At 35.8% G+C, this 24,017-nt stretch overlaps 2 protein-coding genes across 24 annotated transcripts in view; one reads left to right on the top strand and one right to left on the bottom strand.

Moving 5' to 3' along the window:
• LOC110376622 (uncharacterized) overlaps positions 1-8,375 on the top strand; it is a 30,215-nt gene extending 21,840 nt beyond the window's left edge. Inside the window, exons 5-9 of the mRNA XM_021335174.3 lie at positions 4,164-4,257; positions 4,346-4,439; positions 4,512-5,138; positions 6,387-6,568; positions 7,640-8,375. Of these exons, the coding sequence (XP_021190849.3) occupies positions 4,164-4,257; positions 4,346-4,439; positions 4,512-5,138; positions 6,387-6,568; positions 7,640-7,813 (1,171 nt within the window). The 3' untranslated portion in view covers positions 7,814-8,375. The remainder of the gene's footprint in view (positions 1-4,163; positions 4,258-4,345; positions 4,440-4,511; positions 5,139-6,386; positions 6,569-7,639) is intronic.
• The window catches only part of LOC110376632 (coiled-coil domain-containing protein AGAP005037), a 283,012-nt gene that overhangs the window by 56,967 nt on the left and 202,028 nt on the right, over positions 1-24,017 (bottom strand). For all 23 annotated transcript variants that reach the window (XR_010276625.1, XR_010276626.1, XM_049837603.2 and 20 more), the window contains 2 exons: positions 8,935-9,091; positions 8,472-8,540 (listed from right to left, as the gene is read on the bottom strand). Coding sequence is in view for 21 of the 23 variants with exons in the window: in XM_049837603.2 (XP_049693560.2) it covers positions 8,472-8,540; positions 8,935-9,091 (226 nt within the window). In the remaining 2 variants the exon portion in view is untranslated. The remainder of the gene's footprint in view (positions 1-8,471; positions 8,541-8,934; positions 9,092-24,017) is intronic.

Raw genomic sequence — 24,017 nt, 5'->3', positions numbered from 1 at the left:
GCGAAGTCTTAGCGGAACTATAAGCGGAAAAATATAATATAATTAGAGCAAGGGTCCATTCATATATGATCCACTGTGTAGCAATTTAATCAACATTTCAATAGTTAATTAGCTGTCAGTAATGCCATTCCGAAGCCTGTCATTGTTTGGTAGGTATATGAAATGGGTTGGAATTCGGAATTTCGCTTACCGGAGATTTGACCCTAAGGTCAGAAGTTGAGGCCGCGCGTGCTACAATGTTTTCGACTATTATCCAATATTTTATAATTAACGATTTCTCATATATATGTTTATTTCTAATGACATCACCACAATTTTCGTAAACGAGGTTTAGTTACATCAAATTAACCGCAATAACAAGAACCTTCTAAATGGTTCCAAGTGTAACCGTTATTTGTAACCTTAAGTCAGTGAGCCAACAAAATAATTATTTAAATGTTTGTCTGTTCAGTGAGCACTCATTTTCGATTCCCAAAGGATATGTTTATATAAGAACGCGGATGTGTTGTTGAAACAGATTTTGAACTAAACAATGTTTTATGAACTTTAGTCTTACGATAAGAATGGCAGTCTTAACAGTCGGCCGACAGTTGGTACGGCAGTAACAAAAACGTGAATTCAATCAAAATTTTTAGTTGGTCTGATAACGGTCAAATACTGATCGTTGTTATATTATGCGTATTACCATTAATTTTCACATCGATTTTATGAGCCCAAGCAAACTGTAAGCCGACTAAAAGTTTGCAGTATTCTGTCACCTAAAAGATGGTCCTATAGTGTTGACGCTGTAAAATTGCTAAGAACAATAGAAATTGTGAAATAATAGTAGGTGGCATCAAATCATTCTGACCTCCATAGACCTATTAACTATATGATGCAAACCTCGTGGCTAAGTATAGTCCAAGAATACTGACCTAAATTGTCTACCTGGATTCTGTGAAGAGACCTGTAGTTGGAGATGTTAACTAGAATCAAATAATTTGATTTGACTTTAATGCAATATCGTCGATTGCATTTTCAGCGAGTCGTACAGTATTGTCATGTACGAATGTAGATCTGTGTTTGTTAATTAAGTGCATGAGCCATCGATGTTATTACCCTTTTTGAAACAGCAAAGGTAATATAATGACTTCTACGAACAATTAAAACTCCTTATGTTATAAAAGAGGGAAGGTGTTCACTTACTAACTTTAATTAAGTTGATAGCTTGTAGTTCAGACATAATGTACCTATTGACCTATATTCATAAAATCTATGAAATACAAAAAGTATTGAAGTTGAGACCGAATTTGAGGGTTTTTTCGAAAGGACTGATTTTTTACATATCCAGTGCATTGTTAAAAAAATGTTAATTAGTTATAGTTGAAATAAAAGATTACGCAAAAGACTGTGTCATCTTTGACCGTTTAAATTGTTTTCTTTTTTTTGCAAAATGTATATTTGCGGTCACGCTCTGGTTCTCTATGTGGTCAATAGGTATACATGTCAGATGCAATATATTTCCAAATTAAGTATTAATCAATCTATTTACCTTTTATACGTATCTTATTTCTTAGCCAACTTTTTATTGTGGTCCTATATCAATAGACTTTCTATTCGTTTATGTGGTTTATTCATTATTGCATTTACTATCGAAATTCAAAGCAAATGTAGCAACTATAGGTACCTACATTTTGACATTTGATTTTTGTTGGGTAAAGTTATGCGCTGTTTCCGAATCCGCGTATAGTTTCTTCACTACAATAATAAATATGATAAATCTCCATAATAGTCGATGAATCTTGATATGGCAGACGTAAAATATTTTATCTCGACTTTGGCCGTATTTTCGATTCCCATGACAATATGTGTAAAGGTTTATGTATTTTTCAAAAGCAGCATGAAAAAAGAGATTTACTGACTGTTCTGTCTGACTTTTGAGAGCGGCAAAGTTTTTATCGACAAAGATGATAATTATTTGAAAAGACATCACTAGCTCTATGAGGATTCTCCACAAGAATCATTTAGATATAATTTTTTGCGAAACTATCTTTGCGTTACACGTGTCTTCACGTGAGGCAATTTTCTGTGAAAGACGAGACTAATAGTTACTGATAGAAATAAAAATATGCCGCTCGAATAACAGTCTCATTTTTCTAAGAAAGCATAATTGATATCAACAATATTATAATGATAAGTATGTCTAACGTCTATATATTTTAGAAATCGGGTGGAATACCGTCAAGAGAAATAAACTTTCCTTGTATGATAACTGTCGAACAAACCAGGATGTTCCTTCACAGAGGAATGTAACCGGATTTCTTGGTATTCATTAAATTGACATCCACGTGTTATATAAAGTACATAATCAACAATGGAGTCCACGCACGACAATTTCTTTTTTTTTTTTGTAAAAGTTACGGTAACGCCGATGCGCACGCAATATGTGTAAGAACACTTTCTAGTAGTCATTGAACTCAGTGATCGGTATTTTTAGCGGCATTGAATATTGATTAGTCATTCCAAATTGCTTGTCATCAGCATCGGCCTTTTTTTCTCGTCCCACTGCTGGGCACGGGCCTCCTCTCACACGGAGAAGGATTGAGCGTTAATCACCACGCTTGTTTAATGCGAATTCACACTTTATAGTCCATGTTGCCTCAATATTTTTTCTTCACTTTTAATCAGCCATTGGGACCCAAACTATAGTTAAAATGTACATATAAAATTTAGTAAAGTTGCATTGGTACGTGCCTGACCTAGAATCGAACCACTACGTTACGATGACTGCAAACAAAGTGTATGTAAATCACGTTATTTTACAAAGTGAATGTATCTGAAAATTAATTAAATGAAAGCATTTATTGTAGAGTGTTACCACAATATTAACACAAATCGAGCACTTCACTTTGTGGTGATGTTTAAAGTGCATACACTTATTGAAAGGTCAACCTATTTAATAAATTGATTACTGAACGCTAAAATAACGTAATTTTTCATCATAATTAAACACGGCCTGAGCAATATTGTGTCATGTTAGCCTCGTGATGTCCCACATTTTTACATATAAACCCAAGTTAGCGTCGTTAAGTACTTCCCAAATAATATTAAATCTAAAGTAACCAGTGATTCCTGAAGACGATACTTTGCGTGAAGATAAAGTATGACCACTTATCTTCGTAATCTTGAACAAACGCATCTATTATTTAATTACAAAACATTTACGAAAATTATTTAGCCGTATCCTGTTAGAATAATAATAATCCAAGAAATAAACTGCAGACCGAATTAATAACGAATCAATTAGGTATTTAATGTTTTTGTAACATTATCTTACTTCAGTTTTATTTTAAGTTTTGAATTAACCCATTAATACTTTTGAACTTCGAATTACATTGTCTAATGTACCTCCCAAGCTATAATTTTTACATCTGTATTTAAATTGTAAACTGCTTGTAAATAAAATTACAGAATAGGAAACAGCTCTCGAATCGAATCTTGTATTTATATAAGATTTTTCCTCAACATTTACCTATTCGAGTGCCTTTCCTGATAGAAAAAAACTTGAGCAAAGCTCGGTCGCCGGTAATTGTATTTGAAGAGTCGAGGTGGAAGGCTGGCTGACTCGTTTAAAGAAATAGCTAGGCCTAGCAGTTTCCTGTCAAATAGTAATATAAGTAGACGTATAACATCGCCTAAAAACATAAACTAAACTATCAAACTATTGAATACAAAATAACTAATTTGACTCATTAAAACCAAAATCAATGCTTGAATTAGGATCTATTTTCGGGTAATATCGAAAACTACGAGTATCTGTTTCAAATTAATAAACTGTAGAGGATACTAATTGTACACAATTATGATGGACGACTTAAACAAGTAGTTAATTACAACATTCAGTTAGGTAATCTGAACTAATAGTAATAATTTTTAACAGTAATTAACATGTACGTGTAAGTACGTAGACTGGATTTACAGGCAGGTTGGATCACTTTTTGCGTAACTATTCTATACATTGTATACCCTTTCACAATAAGTAGACACACTATAGGAAAAACCTGACTTCATGTATCAAAGACAAAACAATCTGCATAAAGTCGAGGTACAAAGAATAAAGGTCGATACGATCAATTCTCATATGTCCTTGAACTTTAAATAAATTTTCGATGTCTTTTTTACAGATGGTATCACTCCTGCCAGTCCTGGAATGGAAAAACTGGAGAGTGGCAGATTTGGGTGAACGCCGAACGTGTCGGTAGAGGATTTAACAACAGAGTAAGTATAATAGAGTCCCATAGTAGGCACCAAATAGCACTTTCGGTTGCTTTAAATTGACCAATAATAAATATGTTCATCATTTCAGCTTGTCGGTCACGTCATAAAAGGAGGCGGTTTAGCAATCTCTGGCCAGGACCAATCGCTGCTCTACAAAAAAGACAAGATTGAACCAGTTGCAAGTAAGTGTTGCATTACCAAATGTCAAATTTCTCAAATATAATTTGTAATACAATAACGTGACCGGTTTACAGGGCAATCAGGCTTGTTGGGTGAGATCACAATGCTGCAATTGTACCACGTGGCCCTCACTGCGGGCAAAGCTCACAAAGACCACAAGCACCACCACGTTCACCACTTCAAACACGATGGAACTCCTGTGGAGTCTTCCACTGAGCCAGCGACGGAACCCCCAGCGCCGCAGGCTACTCCTCTTGGAAATGGAAACTTCTTGATTGGAGGCCAGCTCCAAAGAGCACCGTCCCTAAACTTGGCCGGAGCGCAGCAAATGGTGCCCATTCAGTTACCCAATGGTCTCCAACTTCAACAAGAATATGTCAATGGACAACTCGCAAATAGGCTCGTGTCTGAACAACTCCTGAACAGCGTACAGCCTTCTGATCAAATCGGCGGAGGACATCCAGGACAACAAATATCTTTAGTTCCTATTTCGTCATCACTAGGACAAAATCAAGGTTACTCTAGATCACCCTTGGGACCTTCAAAGGGCACTACTGTTGTATTATCTGGATCCCTGCTGAACCCAGCTAATGTTAAATATATTGATGATTCTGTGTCCCATAATTTGTTCAAGAGGAATTCCAAACGCGACAAGAGAGATAACCCTGAGAAAGAGTTGAAGGAAGAACTTAAAGCTGCAGGTAAGTAAACATTTTGTTTGACATAGCACATACGCCAAACCTTATCTCTCGTATGTAACATTTAAGCTTATACTGATGAGTCATGCAAGCTCGAGGAAACACACTTTACTAAGTTACGTTTGAGTTCTCGTAAGGCAATTTTACACTCTAAAGAGACTTGGAACTCGCTCCACGCCTTTCAGATTATAATAAAAATATGAGTGTGTAATAAAATGCACTAAAAAACTTGCAGGTGACGTTTAAACTGCCTTTAAAAGGTTTTAGATTTTTACGAAAAGTGAGAAAGCCCGTAAAGCCAGTCTTGGTTCGCAGTTAATAAAGCTATAGGAAAACTAAATAATTTCAGCTGAACGACTTCATAAATACTATAATATTTTAAATACTAAATGACTAAAGTTTTAATTCTGTATGTTACGTAAGCCAAGCTGATAATTAAGCGTAGCCTTTCATGTCCACAATACAGGGTTAAAAATACACCGTGTCTGTCTGATAGAAGCCGAGCATCAGGTATCTACAAATATAGGTACCTTTAACAAACATGATGCTATGTAGTTGATGTCAACAAGAGTAAATCAATACCTGTCTGTCTACAGATTAACACAATGGGTGACTGTAGTTATTACAGGAGATATGAAACGGATTTTTCTAGGAAAATACTAATAAGCTACTCAGATTAAAACTTCTGCACTTAGTTTAATGCATCATACTAATAGTTTTTCATAGTATAAAGCTTATGTAAATTCACTGGTTTGTATAGCGAGATCATCAGTTTCAGTTTTTAGTTGGGTTAGTGTAATTAGCTTTCCTATGTACGTAGTTACGTGAGTTTGCGTTGGTAACCACAGGAAGATCGTGTTGACATAGTAATCAAAGCAACATGTTATTAAAGTGTACCGTGACTATCTGAGACAAATCTAACTTAGGTTCCATCACATACTGTCACGCACTGCTCTCCGGTTCACGGAGCATAAATCGAGGCATTTTCTACTAAATGCATCGGCATGTCAATGTGTTAAACCGATTACACAGTCACGAATTTTTGTCGCGCGAAGCAAAGCCGGTTTCCGCGCGACACATACTGAGCGGAAAAAAACCGTCGCGTGATTCCAGGCAGCATTTTATTTTACGTTGTCAGTGTATAGCTTCATGCGAAGTTCTGTTTCCACGCTCCTCGCTCATCAATGTGGCAGAGTTCACCATTTTCCAATAAAATTTTTGGAAGATAAAACATTTCAACATATTTTTCAGGAAAGAAAAACAAACGCGGATTGGTAGCGTTGTCCGACGGTTCAATAGTCGACGAGGCTTTATTAAGTCCTGACCCCCTCGAAGACAATAAGGAGGACGAGGCCTTGTTCCAGCAGTCATTGCTGAATGGACTCGCCGGTTTTGTTGGAAACCTACCCGTACAGAACTTGCAGAAAGAAACCGTAAGTATAATGGATAGATCTCAGAACCGGCTTATCTGGAGTTATAAGTTCTTTAATTGCTTTCAATAGTGATTTCTTTCGCGGTCCACGATCTGAGATTCTACTATTTAATGTCTGCGTTTTGTGTAGCTACTACTAATTATTTAGGATTCCAATGCTTGCCGTTAATCGCATGATGGGTATTTTTACTTTAAATCGATATACTGACACAAAAATATTCAAGTTACCTTAACATATGCATATTCCATTTACTTCGTTGCATATTCTAATGTGACTAAGAGATATTTTATAGTTCAAAGGAAATAACGTAAAGTACTTTAGACTCTGACATACAAGCTTATCTCAAAGGCTTGTAGAATTTTTCCAATAACTAGAATTTTCTACATGTTTACCTTATTACTACATGAGTGATGTTGTCAGTTCTTGAGTATAAACCGATACAATATAGCATTGATTCTGTTTTGTTTATTGGTTTATATCTATAGGTACATAGGTACTCATAAGTATAGAACTGACTGATTTTGCTCGTATGTACCTTCTTCTAATTTATTGTTGCATAAGGATATTCAAAATGATGATATGAAAAGCTACTTTTATAAAAATATAGATAGACATACACACGTGATTATTGTTCAAGTTAATATTAGGTTTCATGTTACCCAATCGTTTGTTTAGCTTCGTATGTCAAAACAAAAACGAAACTAATTATAATTGGGACCCGAGGTTTGTTTTCAGTTTGGGAAAGATTTATTAGTTACCATGCCATCAGTTTTGTATAATACCGTATATTCATAATCAAGAAGATTCAACTTATTTCGTATACCTATAATTTCTTAATTCGAATATGATATCTACCTTAACATACGTAAATTACTTTCTGAAAAAAAAAACGCAACCGCAATAGAAAGCGGCGAGCAAAGAGTTTGTAAAAAGTGATTCACATCATATTTCTTTTAATACCTCTTCAGAAGTTACTCAAATAGATTTCAATTAATATGAAATATCTAGTATTTCTTCCAGTACTAAGGTCGTTTTTATAGATTCCTAATTACATTTATAACCTACTTTCAGGTTGATGAAAGAGAGCCTGCTGAAGCTGAAGTTAAAGCCGTTATGCAAGTATGCAGTGGCTGTGCTCCTGAACCTTTCAAGAAGGCCCTGGTCATATCATGGAGGTCCACACCCAAGAAACTGTACAGCGGAGCACATTACTACAAGGGCCTGCCAATCTGCCGAGCCTTCTAACCAACTATACTCCCATTCTTCAAAACGTACAAAGCCTACTCTTCTCTTTAAGAAAGTTTTTTAAACATCATAAATCAATTATTTAAATTTTTAATTGATTCCGGTTATGGGCCTATTATTTTGTTATTCTAATCTAATGACATAAAATGCTCATATTATAACGTGTGTGTGAATTGTGTGAATAATAGGTTAACTGTATAAATGTTGTAAACGACTAAGAGGCTGCTTTATCTACGACTAAGCATTAATTTGTAAATTACTTTCTCCTTATATAAACGCCATTTATTTTAAGTGTTAATCATTACAAAATATTTAGTTATGTTATATCAAAAGTACTACAATTTGTTAGATGTACCGAGGAGACCAGATGATCGATATACTATCTGGGGTATGTAAATTAGTCATTGGGTGTCCGAAACACGACTCGTGTTTTATTATTTATTGTAGTTGTATAAGAATGCATTAAATGGTTACTTGATTTTTCTTTAGTTCTAAGTTCATCAATTTTAATATCAATTTGTTACCATTTTTTTAATAAACGTATAAAGTAAGTAATGCTATATTTATTGTGTGCCGTTAATATATCACCAGTAAAAGTTGGAAAAAATAACTGAAATAAACATGGATGACATGATCGGAGAGCAGTCCTTAGCCTTACCTTCGACTTATGAACATGCTGACTATGATACTCCGAGTCAATTTCTGGCTCGGAGAAATAGTTTTGTTCCTGTGGACAAAAGAGAAACTTTATTTAGAGATGTCGTTCCCTGTTATTGTCACAAATTCAAAACTTTTACAGAAAAGCTCTTGTTAAAGTTCTTTTTATTTTGGTATTTACAAGAACTCAGATAAAATATTTTCTGAAAATACTGAACAAATTAAGTTTATTTTTCAGTTTTATGAAATCTTAGAAATTCTACTAATTCCAATACACGGCATATTGTAACTTTTAATTGTTATTTTTATATTCACGTAATATTATTGTTCTTCTGCATACAGATAATAATTATTATGACTATTAAGTTTCACTGTTAAACCAATATGAAGACAAGTATATGTATAAAGTATCAATCTCAAGAAAACAAAACAGAATAGAAAAAACAAATGAAAGTGCCACTCACTTGTTCCCACGATGAAGGGCCGGAGCACGATGGAACAGCACCAGCTGGCATTGAGAATGACCCAACGCCAACTGCACCGGGGAACGCACCCCCACCGATATCAGTTGCCTCAAAGAGACGCAAAACCGACCGATCGCGGATATCGCGTAGATGAGCCCTGTATGGAAAAAATACACATTAGTTACTGAACTCTTCATGAGCTGACTTTACTGGCACCAAGGTGGCTAAATTCCTTCAAGGAAGCTATTTCTCGAAGCACCACCGTTTTGAGACGCATCTGATGAGGCGCAGCTTTATCATTCCTTGAAGCGCACCTTTTAGTAGCGCTCCCGATAGTAATTAAAAATATGAGGTGCGCCTCAAACGGTGGTGCTTCGAGGAATACCTTCTTCAAGGCAAGGACTGGTAAGATTAGAGGTACACTCGTTGAGAGTGAACTGTATTTAAGAAGCATTCACCAACGAACGTATGACCCACTTTGTCAAAAAATTTGAAAATGACAAATTAACAAAGACTTCATTTACAGCGCGTGCCGAATTTCGATCTCATTGAGAAGAAGATTCTTCATTTGAAGAGGGTCATACTCATCATTGGTTGATACTCCTATGCAAAGGGAACCTTACCAACTTTTATAAGAACGCAAATTAGATTCAACCAATCAATTGGCCTCAAATCTATGTTCAAGATAAGGGCCTTCAGTAATACGGAACTAAATCTTATAAAGAAAAGTTCATTATAGCATTTGTTACCGGTAGAACTAAAAGGCTCTTTATTTTATTGCTTGAATGTACCTACTTTAAAATTTAAATAGCTCTGGAAGATATTATTACTCTGGATTCTAGAGCACTTTGATTTTATTTGAGTTGCTGTGTCCTGTTTCTCTGCGTGTAAGTGACAGATGACCTTATAAGATAAAAGGACTTTATTCTACAATATTTTAGGAATATAGGTAGCCGCCATCTACCTTCTGACCTCAAATTTTTCACTCAGTTAAATTTTCACAAACGCTCCAATGCTAGATTGTTTGCTCATTCTCTAAAATTAGCGGTCATTTGACCTTCTTGTGGTTTCAATCAATTATTTCGTATCCACGAGGTAATTTTAATAATCTCTAAATCTAGAGGGTTAATTGCTAATTCGATCTGTCACTGGTCGAATTATTTTGATTAAAAATAATTATCTCGAAGCATTAAATGTCAGAATCAGAAATCAATTCAAATATGGAAGATACAAAATAAATCGTAGGTTTAGATTTGTTATCTATAAATAACGAATAGCACAGAAAAGTATACTCAAATCCCAATGTAAACTCCACTTGGGCATTCAAGTTCCAGTACATTAGTCCTTATCTTATTGCGCATCATATCAATTTGTATCTTATTGCGCTATCTTTAGAAACTACTTTAGCTCGCAGCCCAGGTATTGTCAATATTAGAGGTAATTTATTTGTACCCGGGAAGTCAGCGAAATGGAAAATTTACTCATAGGTTTATTGAAGGAAATTAATATTGCATTGCAACTTTTAGTAGTGGTTGACGGGGAAAATTTTATTTAAAGGATGAAATTCAAATGTAATGAAATTGTGGTCAAAGGGATGGAAAATTGTATCAGTTATCGACGATGCAGATGTGGTGATAAATTTAGTTTATTTACTCGTTTAAGTTCTTAAGGATAACGTATTTATATCAGCTGATGTCGCGGTTTTCAAATTGATTTAAGCGGAGCTAAACGAAGGTGATAATTAAGTGCTTTTGGGCGCACCAGTGTTCCTCAGTGGGTTTTACATTTTAGATCGAAAAGTGATGGTAGATTTGTCTAAGAAAGTCTCTAGTTACAAATTAAAAGAGTTTTTAGCCCCATCCGTCATATTTAGGTATTATTCTTGATCGGGAGACTAATTTTGCAAAAATCGATCTACTTGTTTTGAATAAGCTAGTACAAATACACATATAGACTAAATAAGTGTATATATAGGTACTAACTTCAGACCGACTTCCTAAGACAAAGCGCCACCTTGCGGGTACAATGGTAGGTATGTTCGATCCAAAGCGGGTACAAAGGAAGCTATAGAAATGAAGGTATATACAGTTTTTAACCCCCGACGCAAAAACGACGGGGTGTTATAAGTTTGACGTGTCTGTGTGTGTGTGTGTGTGTGTGTGTGTGTGTGTGTGTGTGTGTGTGTGTATGTGGCATCGTAGCTCCCAAACGGATGATCCGATTGTAATGCGGTTTTTTTTGTTTAATAGGTATGTCAGTCGGGAGTGTTCTTAGCTATGTTTGGTGGAAATCGGTTCAGGTCTTCAAGGTCATCAGCTCGTTTGCTAGATGTGATAGGAATGTTACACGCTCAGTTTACTTGCAAGTATATGTGGGATCTGAAATTTGAAACACTAATGTCTTTTGGAACCACTGAGCTGGTCTGCTGTTAGGGCACGAAGGTAGGAGACGTAACCCTGAACTGCCTTTTAGTAAACCCATCGAGTTTGGGCTCGTTGAATTTGTCTTGACGAGCTCTCTTCATGTTTCTGATTGACGAGAACCTGATGCTGGAAATGGGATGTGGCGGATGAAACCCTGGAATGCCGGAATGAAACGGATAAACCGATTTATATTTTTGCTGAAAATCTAGAATGTCCAAAGGTTAATCTTTATTGTTTCTCAATCTGTGCAATTCTCCCAGAGCCAGTTTGTCATGAGGATTGTTAAACAGCTTCCTTTGGCCCAGATCGCATATAGCGACCCCATCTTAAGATAAAATAAATTAAATGAAAGAAGGAAAAATTAAGGAGCTCCTTTAAAAAGCATGAAATAAAATTAAATTATAAATTTAAAAAAACCCCCGACCCAAAAAAAGTACGCAATAATTATGACAAAAGGTTAAAAACGCTAAACCCTATAAAAAGCAAAAAATAACTTTTAACACTACGTAAACAAAATTTGGACGTGTCGGGGGACCGCTTTTTACCTTCATAAATACTTACATAAATCAAATGATATACCTACCTAATTACAAAATTCGTTTACAAAAAAACACGTATCTAAAGTAATGAATTAGAGCGGTCCCCCGACACGACAAAATTTAGTTTACGTAGTGTTAAAAGTTATTTTTTGCTTTTTATAGGGTTTAGCGTTTTTAACCTTTTGTCATAATTATCAGTGTAGAACCCTAAAAATTATTTAATTTGAAAATATGACCCCTTAATACGTTCTTTTATAAAACAAGAAAGGGGTAGAAAGTAATATGTTAAAAATCAGACCTGTGAGATTATTAAGTTCATAAAGAACAGACACCCAACTGAGATATTTCTTAATGAAAAATATAAACGACTGCTAAACCACTTATGGTGTTATTTAAAAAAAAAAAGTTAAACGTTTGACAGGTTTTTAAGCAAAAAAATCTAATGTTTTTTTCTTATTCTTTATAAATTCATGTTTCATTAATTTTTTGGTAAACAAGCCTTTTAAGTAGCCACATTGTTCTGAATCAAGCGGTTACCTACTGTTGTACCTAATTCAGTATAGAATTAGGTCATATATTTTTTTGCCAAAAGTTGATTAATTCATTGATTAATTTTCTAAGTCCAATATCAGTCTGAGTTCGTGTATCCGTTCGTAAGCCATCCCCATTCCCATTAGAGAAAAAATCTCAATACAGTGAATTGATAAGGAAAAGAAAACCGTAGAGGGTTCCTCGAACTCAACGTCTTTATTATACATAGAGCCCGCAATTCATGTCTGGCTAACCCTATAAATATTAACTACATTATTCAATCACTAAACCCATCATAAAACCATTTAAACCATAAGTCCTCAAAACCAAGATATCTTAGTATTTTATCAAAACAATTTATTTTATTACGTTTATTTAAACTCACCTTTTTCCATTCCTTAAAATCGTTAATACTATGTACATTAATCAACTCCCCATTTGCATAATTGATTTAAAAGTACTTTAATTAATTATTAAAAAATCAAAACCCTTAATTGGTCGTAGTAGTAGTAATTAGTCTTGTAATTCCAATTCAAGGACGGTTTCACTATCAAAAGTTTTTGTTAAATTATGATAACTTAACTAGAAGAAATTGGATGCTATTACCAAAATACTCTAATTACTTATCGAATATCATGTTAATCATAAAATAATGTCAAATACTTACAGAAAAAAAACGTAAATTTTAAAATTAAATCCATCAATTGTTTTTTAAAGCCTAATATTAATTGGTTTTATGTATGCAAATTTTTCTATAATGACCACAACACTGATTGAACATGGAAAAACTACAGATGATAAAAGAACACTATTTGAAGACAAAGACACTACTAATTAAAACAAAAAACGTCCGCAAAATATGGAAAATAATTTAGAGACTTTAAAACACCCTTTTGCATATATTCCTCATAATGTTGTTATAATATAACAACCGAAAGGCCGCTATAAACAACAACATACAAGGGGTAAGGGTTTAAAAATAGAAGTGGCATAAAAAAACAACTGACTATATAAATTAGATAAAGGGGAATAAAATAACACTTACGGACATCGATAGTCGTGTATATGCGTGAAACTTCGACTAGGTTTCATCGTGAACGCGGATATAAAGTTCCTTCTACCGACAGTACGGATAGGTCAGAGTCGGGAGGGATACTGATTGCGAACTACCCGTTGTAGGGCGGCTTGCCCTGCGCGAATACTGGTCGGTGTGCGCTCCCGCCAAAATGCTTGGCGTCGTCGCAACTTTGTCCTATTTGCTTTCCTTTGTTGTCCGATGTTGCATAAAACTTTACTATTTGCATTTTTTTATTACAGTTCTTTTTTTACTTTTAACTTATTTTGAGTACACATTTTTACCAATCTAAGCTTCGAACTAGTTATTATTTTCATAATTCGCACACCTAAATTTAAAATGGGTTAAGTAAAAAATCTGCTTTTTTGAGTTACGCATAAAATCAAATCTTAAAGATATGCTCCAACTGCGTACAAAAAGCTTTTTTCTACACAGAACACTTCTACAACGGACATAGCAATCAGTTTTTCCTATTATCAACAAAAGTGATTTTCTGAGTTAACCCTGTTTAGATCTAGGTGAGCGAATATTTTTTCAGTAATTTTGAAATTGTTTAATCAGAGCAGGTATCTTTTAAGACTGCTATTTTACATTTATAAAGTATTTAGTTGTTTTTTTTTTTAAGTTAGTCCAGAATTTTCAGAAGGCTAGTTATTTATTTATTGATACACCTATAGGTAATAATACTAGGTAGGTACTCTGTCATCAAATATGAGGTAATTTTATTTACGACGATCGACGGATCGGTATCGACATTAGTTTTTGTTATCTTGACAAGTATTTGGGACATAAATATCTGTTATCTCATTGTTTACAAGAAAAACTGGAAGAGTTGAAAGTTTTTGTACTTATATCAGACTAGCTTTTCACTCACGTCCCGAGGGTGGGCACTTTTTCGCATAGTTTCAAGAGTCAAGTGCGAGTGGGACTTACGCGTGAAAAGTTCCGTACCGTGACTCAAGAAACATTCCTCGTCCCCCAATCACGCGCACTTTGACGCGGTACATATAATAAATTTAGAGGCTGTCCCACACAAAACTGCGATACAATGCCGCATCGCAGGAACTTGCGATGCGACGCGATTATTGTTTTACGATTATTAACTCTGATGGGAACTATTTTACTCAAAAGTACCTAATATGGGTTGATAAAATGAGGAACATAATTTTTTGGTTATTTTTGAATGAGTAGTAGTAATATTTTCATGTAAAGAGCTTTTGAGTTTGTTATCAGTAAAAGTATTTTAGAAGGGGCGTCATCAACTATGACGTTATACGGCAATGAGATTGGACGTTCTTGCGATTTGTGCTAGTTCGAAGATATTTGTGAGGCAATACGAGTTCGCAGTTCTGTTTAAGACCTAAACTGTGGCGCTACTTTCTTAGAAGATGCATGATGATTTGCATTACGACATGTACGCTAGTGATTTATTCTCCACTAGCTGTTGCCCGCAACTTCGTCTGCGTGGGCAATATACTACTTATCCCGTAGGTGCACTCTTTCACGTGACAGTACAATTAGGATTAGCACTTAGCAGTCGCATAGATTCAATGATCAAGGTTGTGTTGTGGATGTGACCATTTATCTAAACAAAAGAAGTAAAGTTTGTGACGTTGTGAATATCTCTGGATCTAGTCAGCCAATTTGGAAAATTATTACGTATAGTGCGTAAGTAATTTTCACAGGAAACAGCTATAATCTATGTCTATATGCTTTGAGTCTGACAAAGCTGTCATTTGTACATTTTCTGCAGCTGCTGTGACTAATCAGAAGCCAGAAAGTCTGTCAGTCTTACCATGGATAATGTCTTGTAATGTGACTGGATTGAAGAGATCAGATAGGTAGTCGCTCCAAGCAAAATATTGGTACTCGAACAGATTCGGCGACTGGAAGCCAACACCAACATAGTTGGGGAATAGCTGGATGGATGATGAAATGAGTCATCATCATCAGCAGGCGCATAGGGTAGGATAGTTTCACTTACTCACTATGGTAAGGCTCACCCCACATTAGGCGTGCGCGATCCTCGGGCGTGTGAGTAGCGCGGGCGTCGCGAGCACGCTGCGTGAACATCGCGTTTTGCTGCCCTGCGGCATGTGTGAAGAGTGCAAGCGACGCGCTCGCGGCGAGCACGCGGCGCTCGAGTTGCGTTCTTACCCCTTCGCCCGCTATCCCCGCCGCCCGCTAAACGCATTAGCAGTTAAACGTCAAGGAGAGCGGCGCGTGTGCGCCGCGAGCGCGCTACAAATGCCGCAGGGCAGCAAAACGCGACGCTCAAGTAACGCGCTCGCGACGCAAGCGCGGCGCCCGCGCTACTCACACGCCCGAGGATCGCGCACGCCTAATGTGGTGGCCTAAGCCGGGACTCCACCGAAATGTTTGCATTAGTTCACGAATAGGCAAAATGTACGTATCTGAGAGAGTCCACTTCATGTGTTCGTACTTGAAACCTGCAGTTTTGCCAAGATTTTCAAAATGTACGCTCGCAATTTGTCATTTCTTGGTGGAGCCAGCAAATCAAAAGAAACATAAGTGTTGTATACTGTGCGTCACTACCGCACACTGGGAAAATTTCGCTCTTGCGGAGGACGTTTATATACCATATTTTGTGTCACACGTAAACAGGACGACAGTAAGTATCCACCGAAACACTTTCAAAGATCTGATGAACGAACAAATCAGACCTGACTTGGTCACCTGGGGCCAATCAGAGCTCTATGAAGCGATAATACGCTTTGGCTCCTACTGTTATTGTGGTTTCTGAAAATGTATTCACCTCATTCAACGATGAATGTAATTCTGATGGTACTATTAAGAACACTTGCTTAGCGCAGAAGCTGACGTTGGCAGGTCAACTCTTTTGACTTCTCGAATAGGATACCATTGGTTTTTGTGCAATGCACACCTGCAATGCATGCTGGATTAGGATAGGATATAGGTGGATAGGATTTGCAACAGAGAACAATTCTGTCTTTGTAATTGAATGACATCAAACGTAGTTTTATATAAAAGGTGTTTTTTTAGACTTGGCTCGGGTCTTACTGAGACTGTTCGTAATCGTGAACAGTGTATTAATTGCGATCAGAAGTTGAAAGTAAGCATGTCTCTGGTAAGCGACGCGTATTTTGTACGTTTTCAGACGCGATAAGGCAGCTCCCATTTCTTATCTGCACTTTGTATCTGGGCTGGTTTTTAAAGCTACAGAAGCCTACATTATCTCACGCTTAGCAGCGCTTGCGAGAGATAGATCCTGATTTCTTCTAGGATTAAGTTTTCATATTTTGCATCAGAAAAAATAATACTACTCACTCAAAGTATTTTGTTTAAGGCCACCACATTAGTGGAAGATAAGCTAAACTATGTTAATGAAAAAATCCTGATATGAACTCCATCTGTAACTTTAAATTATAATTAATTGTTCCACTAAAGTCATCATTTTTGACATAATGTTCAAAAAATATTCTAGATGGCACCGTTTTAAATTTGGCTGAGATCTATTAATTTTCCTTTCATCAAGGTAATAATTATAGTTGCATTTTGATGTGGCACGGCAAACTGACAAACACTATTGAAATGTCCATCGAAAAATTACACTACGTGTTAAAATATGGTGAATTACGGAAAATACTTAACTCCATCTATTGAAATAATAGTATATAAAGAATGTTAATGGTAATTCATTGTTATTTACCACCTCGCTTCTTGATGTATTTTATTTACCACAGATGGAGCTACTTTAACCTGTACTGTTTTGTCAAACAGATTGCGTGTCGTAATATTTTACATCTTGAATTCACTAAATTAATCATATCTTTTGATAGAGTGAACCGATTTCGATGAAACAAAGCCTAAGTAATACCCCAAGTTACGTAAAACTTTTGTAAATAAGCATTGTCTGCATTAAATTCGTAGATTTTACGTGAATCCCGAACAAACAATCGCTTTCTACAGATTTATTATATGTATAGATGAAGTAGGTTCATTATAAATGGACTTGTTATTAGTCACTTATCAGAAAAGTACTTATTTAACATAAAAAAACGAACTACCTGCTAGAATGTATAATTGCTCAATAAATTGTGTTTTTCATTCCATCCTATAAAGATTTATTCAAGTCAATTTCAGAAAAAATATTTTCACTAAATAAATACGCAACCAATATTGTATTTCATGGCTTTCAATTTACTCAGTTTTGCAGAGGCAAAAAATGAAAAAAATATGATCGCGCTAATTAAGCGTTATTAGCCAGCAAAATGGATGAAACGGATATATTCAAATTGTGCGATTTAACATACGACTCTTTAATTCGGACGAGCTATGAGCTCGAATCGAAAACGTTAAACTGTAAATTCATACTAGACCTTCGGGTGAAAATTTATATTTCAGTATTAAAGATACTGTTTCAGTGTAACAAGATTTTGGTGAGCAAATGACAGGTTTAATCACTGTTTTTTAAATGGTCGAAAACACTATGTTAGATCTGCGATGATAGATTTTCTTTTTTTTATTATTTTCTTACCTTCTGGCTACATGGCTCTGATCTTAGTACCTACGTTATTGCAAGGACCGGAGCGTCATATCTTATAATGTCGGACAATTTTGAGGTCGTATAACGAAACATAGGTACATGTAAATAACAAAAGAAAATAGGGAGTAAAAATAGAACAAAAGGACAAAACAAGTCAGTCAGATTCTTATCAGAATTTCCCGGAAAGTTTTGAAATCAATTCTGCAGAAGTCTGTGACTTTATTGAACTATGCTACAGATCATAAAGGCTTCGGCGCAGTGTTTTTTTTTCTTGGCATTTTGGCAAAGGCTCACTGACAGAGTAGGAACAAAGCCATCTATCGAGTTCTTGGAAATCATTTTTTTTTAATTCTCAAAAAGAATACTTCCTATCCTTCACTTTGATGCCGTAGATGGAAAGAACAAAGCTCATCAAGAGCTTTCATGTGAAATAGGAATCGTCTCTGTTGAACAAATTGACGCATGTTGTTCTAGTAGGTCAACAGCTACTTTTTATCATACGGATTTCGATTACCTTAACAGAAACGAAATATGTATTTTTTTTTGGTGAACGAATCCCTTTTCTGTAGGTATAGTTTGTTTGTTTGGACCCTGAAGGCTCTACTGAACCGGAAAAGGGAAGTACCTACTTAGATTCTACAGGACGTGAGTGAAACCGCAGGAAGCAGTTAGTTTAGTAAAATTCAGTTCTTATTTTGTAAAGTCTTGGTATGTAAGAAAAGTAACTTCTTTGTCAACTTATGAGGCTCATCTTATAGAGAAGTAAGTAATTTTAAATTAAATAGATCATCCCAAGCCGACATTTATAACCTGTTTTTCTAAAGAAAGCAACTCTCATAATAAGGTAGACTAGACCAGATGTTGATTAGAAGTTCAAATCATCTACCTACCTACAAAATTTTTGTTGATGAGTATGTCATGACAAAATTGCAAACTCATTAAAAATTATACTTTCTTTAAGCATCTTCTCGATAATTTCTACCAACATCTATTTTGTGCGTCTACCTGTGTCATAAAAAGTATTGACAACTACTGATGAATGAGGGCCGTAGTTGCAGGGTTCCTGAATAATATTATCAGTATAACCATGAATACTACAAAGTACCTATATTCAAACGTCGGATAATCAAAATGTTGGAACGCGTAAGGCCTCTAATTCGGAACAGCGGAGCATGCAGCGGGGCGTTCTTTAGGCTGTGTTTAAACCAAACTGACTGTTAGCCGCCAAATGTGAGCGAACTTTACGCAGTTTATTTCAGAATCAGAATGTTTATTTGTTAAACATTAGTGTATTACATAAGGATCTTATTTTTCAAAAATATTCACTTTTTCGTCCACATCTAACCAATTATACGTATCGTACCGACGTTACGCTATGCGTAGACGCTGACATTCGGCCGCTGACAGTCAGTTTGGTTTTTCACACCCTTAGAGCGGGCACGCTCGACTACTGAATGTATGGATTTCTCTCTAAGAGCAGTGTGCATTGGCGTATTTATGCGCGTTTACAGTCAAGAAGAATGCGTTCATATCCCTGGAGTCTTAATAGGGTCCACGGAGGAGAAAAGACTAGATAGGTCATTTTTCCGTTTTCAAAAATAAAGTAAATTACCAATGAATTAAAAAGTGGGAATCTTCTATATAAGAATTGTAGTAACCAGAGATTGTTAGTTTGATTACTTGAACACATTAATCTCAGAAATCTCTCTCTTTTTTTTCAGTTCTTTCAAGTCCGTAAGATTTCTACCTAACAAAGGAATTTGTATGAACAATTTTTTTGTTTTTGCAGATGGTTTCATGTTCCTAACTATTTGACTCCAGTCATCAATACATTTTCTTGTTTAGAATTACGTTTCTTGACGCAATGTAATTTGCTTTTGAATAACAGCGATTAATCAACAAATGTGTGCAAACGCATTTTCTACAAAAAGTGTGCATTGACAATGCAAGCGGTGCGGACAGCAGAATCCGCAGGCGGGTAACACAAACACATAGCTTTTAACTAAGGTACACCAAGCACCAGCGGGGTGGGTGAGTGAAAATCACAGTCAAAACATTACCCGCTACCCTCTCCCGCTGCCCGCCCCTCGCCTCTGTAAAAGCACTCTTACGAAAACTAGCAGCGTGCACGCTCAACGCGACTACAACCCACGCTCAAACGCTCCGCTCGACGCCCCGCCCTACCAAATTTGCGGCCTTAGGAATTCATTTTAAAGTTGTAACTTTCACATCACTACAATACTTTACAAATATTATAGAAGCGAATGTAGGGTCTATCTGGTAGGAATCCATCTGAATAAAATTTAGACCTCAGATAAACCGTAAAGCCTGAGAATAGGCTTCTTTTAGTTCTTTTGTTTTTCTCGAGTGATGTCATAAGAAGCTTTTCCTGACGACAACCAACACTAGAAAAATAAAAAAATAAAATATTTTTACAGCCGTTGATGCGTGGTTCAACCCGGACGAAATGGCTTTTTTATGCGGCCAATTATTAAAGTATGGTTCACTGTTCAGTTAATTTCATATCTACGGGGGAAAGGCGTTGTACAGACTGTGGTGCCATCTAATGGTTGTTCTCAAACGATACCGTGCTATAAGTTCCTTGAGTAATCGGTAGGTGTCTCTACTTGTTCGATGTTTTTATTAACTTTCATTTTATAGCCTTTGGTGATCTTCACACTGCCCCGCATCACGCTGCATCTTGCGTGCCGACGCACCTACGCGCGTTCCTGCGGGAGTGCAGATCTGCATCATCGTGCGGGTTTTTCACGCACTCACGCGCGTAGGTGCGTTTTGTAGATTCACGCACGGCGGCTCTCATTTTTCTCTGTGGTTAATCTTTATCTGTGGTGGTCGTGCAGTACTGAGCATCAGGATAATTTTGATAATTTTGATAAAAATGGTTAATAATGTGGAACTCGTTCAGGACGCTGCTATTATACTAACTGTTTGGTTTTTGTACGGTAAAATTAAAAGAAATCGTGCCCGTAGAAGATACTGGGTGCAGCCTTATTTACAAACCAGATCTTTGAATGGGTCATTTGTTCAAAATTATAGGGACCTTAGAAAATATGAAGATAAATTTTTCAACTACACTAGAATGTCAACAACATCTTTTGATTATTTACTCAGCAAAATTCGAACAGGTATTACTGGAAGAGATACAAATTTTCGTCTTTGTATTACGCCAGAAGAGAAGCTTTGGGTAACATTGAGGTTAGTAAATACTTTCAATTTTCTAAATACATATTAAGTTAACTACTTATATCGATATTGTCATTGTTAAACCCAGGCTTATATACGAATAAAACTAGTGATTTTGATTTATTGTGCGTTTATTTATCAAAATTTGTATCTAAGTCTACTATTATAATCACAGCTTTCATTCCTTGAAGTGTTTAGATATTTACTTGCTAATCACAATTAGATAGAACCACTAAATAGACTCTACTAATCACAGCTTTAATTTCTTAAATCACAAATAACTAGCTTCTCGCTTATCACAATTATGAACCCACGAGATAGCCATTCGACTTATTTTTAATGTACCTACTCTACTAATTACAGCTTTCATACATGAAATCACGAATACAGTTCACAAAAAAAGTTCTTAGCCTTTAAGTAAGCCAGTAATCGCAGTTACTATAATAATTAAGATCCCAGTAATATTTATTTTGTTAACTTTTTGTACCCTATAAGGTAAATAAAAAAAAACTTAAGATATATCTTAAGTTTTGTAGCGTATTCGGTACTTTTAATTTTCGAACAATGGTAAAAAGTCAGATTCCTCGGAATTTTGACTATTTACGGACATTGGAGATATTAGATCTTCCATTGCCAATGTGGAGTTTTCCACAAGTGATTGCTGATTATTGGAATAGTTTCTTTCAATATATTCTTCAGCTGATAGATTAAAACTGGATGAGGAGGGCTGATTACTTGGACGCCTATTTTCCGTACATTCTCTGAGAGGTTTAGTGTAGTAACCACCATATTGATTTGAATAAGTGCCGTATTCATAATAATCGGTGCCTTGTACTTGTTGGAAATTGTCTTCCTCATTTTGTGCTTCCATGATACATTTCATTATATTTATCTTTAGCCTTGGCTTTAATCTTTGAGGCACCTTTTTAAAGTCGTCAACCAATGACAACATAAATTGTCGATCACAATCTTCTTCATCAGTCTTTCGTTGCAACGTAGATTTTAAAACGTTCAAAAGTTCACTACCAATTTTATCTGTTGGGTCACTGTTTTTGGTTTTCTTTGGTTTCGGTGGATTTATGTTACTACCATGTTGCTCTTCAACTGGGTCATTGTTTTCTTGATTTGCCATACTGTTGTGCGTTTTATTCATTGATACTATTGGTAAGAGGAACAAGAGTTGAGAGTAGTATTTATATTTTTTATGTGTAGCAGCTGATCCGCTCTTGGCAGCAGCTAGTTCCCGCCGTTGTTTCATAAAACCATCACGCAGCGTTCTCCATCTTTTTTGAAGTAATGTTCCTAAAAAAAATTAAAAAGATTCTGTACTCTATATTTCAGATACTTAGCAAGCGGTTGCTCGTTTACTGAGCTTCATTTCAGCCACAGAATAGGATTATCAACAATCAGAAAAATCGTGGAAGAAGTTTGCACAGCCATTTGGGACTTAATGAGAGCAGAATGTTTTCCTGAGCTCACGACTGAAGCTTGGTTAAGCATAGCTGAAGGTTTCCAACAACGGGCGAATTTTCCTCATGTGATTGGAGCTATTGATGGAAAACATGTCAGAGTTTACAAACCATCCCTAACAGGATCATTGTATTACAATTACAAACAATTTTTTTCAATATTATTATTAGCCATTTGTGATTCTAATTATAAATTCATTTTCATCGATGTTGGTGCGTATGGTAAATGTAGCGATAGTACTGTTTTTCAGAATTCAATATTTTACAAAAAACTTAGGGAATTTAATCTTAACATACCGAAAGAATCGAATATTCCGGGAGTTCCCAATGATCTGCCATATTTTTTCATAGGCGATGAAGCGTTTAGCATTTCTGAACACATATTAAGGCCATATCCGGGGACCAACTTGAATTTTACTAAAAGAATATTTAACTATCGTTTGAGCCGAGCGCGCAGGTATATAGAATGTGCATTTGGAATTTTAACTCACAAATGGCGAATATTTCAACGACCATTAGATGTTAACGTAAATTTATCAATAAAAATTATCAAAGCGTGCTGTTTGCTTCACAATTTCGTAAGAGAAAGGCATGGTGTTAATTTCAACGAAATAATATTCAATGGTGATACAGAGGGTATGTCCGAAATTCCGAGGGCTAGAGTTCTATCAGGTACACGCGGAAGTGACGCAAGGAATAATTTGGCAGATTTTTTTGTTAATATTGACCCTTTGCCGTGGCAAAACAAATATGCTTAAACTAGCTGCAGCTTTCCTAATTGTAATTTACCTATCATTAACTTGTAGTACCTAAATAAAATAATTAAAACAACTTACCGTTCTTTTTTTTTTCTTCAACCGATGCATTATTGTCAGTAAACATATTTATTATTTCCTCCCACTGTTGCACCTTCTGCGCTCTGTCACTGTACTCCTTGGATTTCATATTCCAGATTGCTGGGTGCTTTTCAATTTCGAAAATGAATCTTTCGATATCCAGATCCATTTTCACTCACGTCACGCCCTGTTGTGTTATTGTTAAATAAAACATTTATAAAGTAGCAGCCATTATGTTTATTCTATCCAGAGAGAGAGAGTATACATTTGACAGTCACAGGTTATCTATTAAAGATAAATTACAATTAACTATTAAAATAAATAAAACTAAACAGTTAAATTATCATCATCATCATCATCATCATCTCAGCCACAGGACGTCCACTGCTGAACATAGGCCTCCCCCTTAGATCTCCACAGATACCTGTTGGAGGCGACCTGCATCCAGCGTCTTCCGGCGACCTTTATGAGATCGTCT

The sequence above is a fragment of the Helicoverpa armigera genome, chromosome 1 (genome assembly GCF_030705265.1).
Source record: "Helicoverpa armigera isolate CAAS_96S chromosome 1, ASM3070526v1, whole genome shotgun sequence".
Taxonomy (NCBI): Eukaryota; Metazoa; Arthropoda; class Insecta; order Lepidoptera; family Noctuidae; genus Helicoverpa; species Helicoverpa armigera.
Note: the sequence above shows the minus strand (reverse complement) of the source record. Positions and strands in the feature narration are given on the sequence as shown.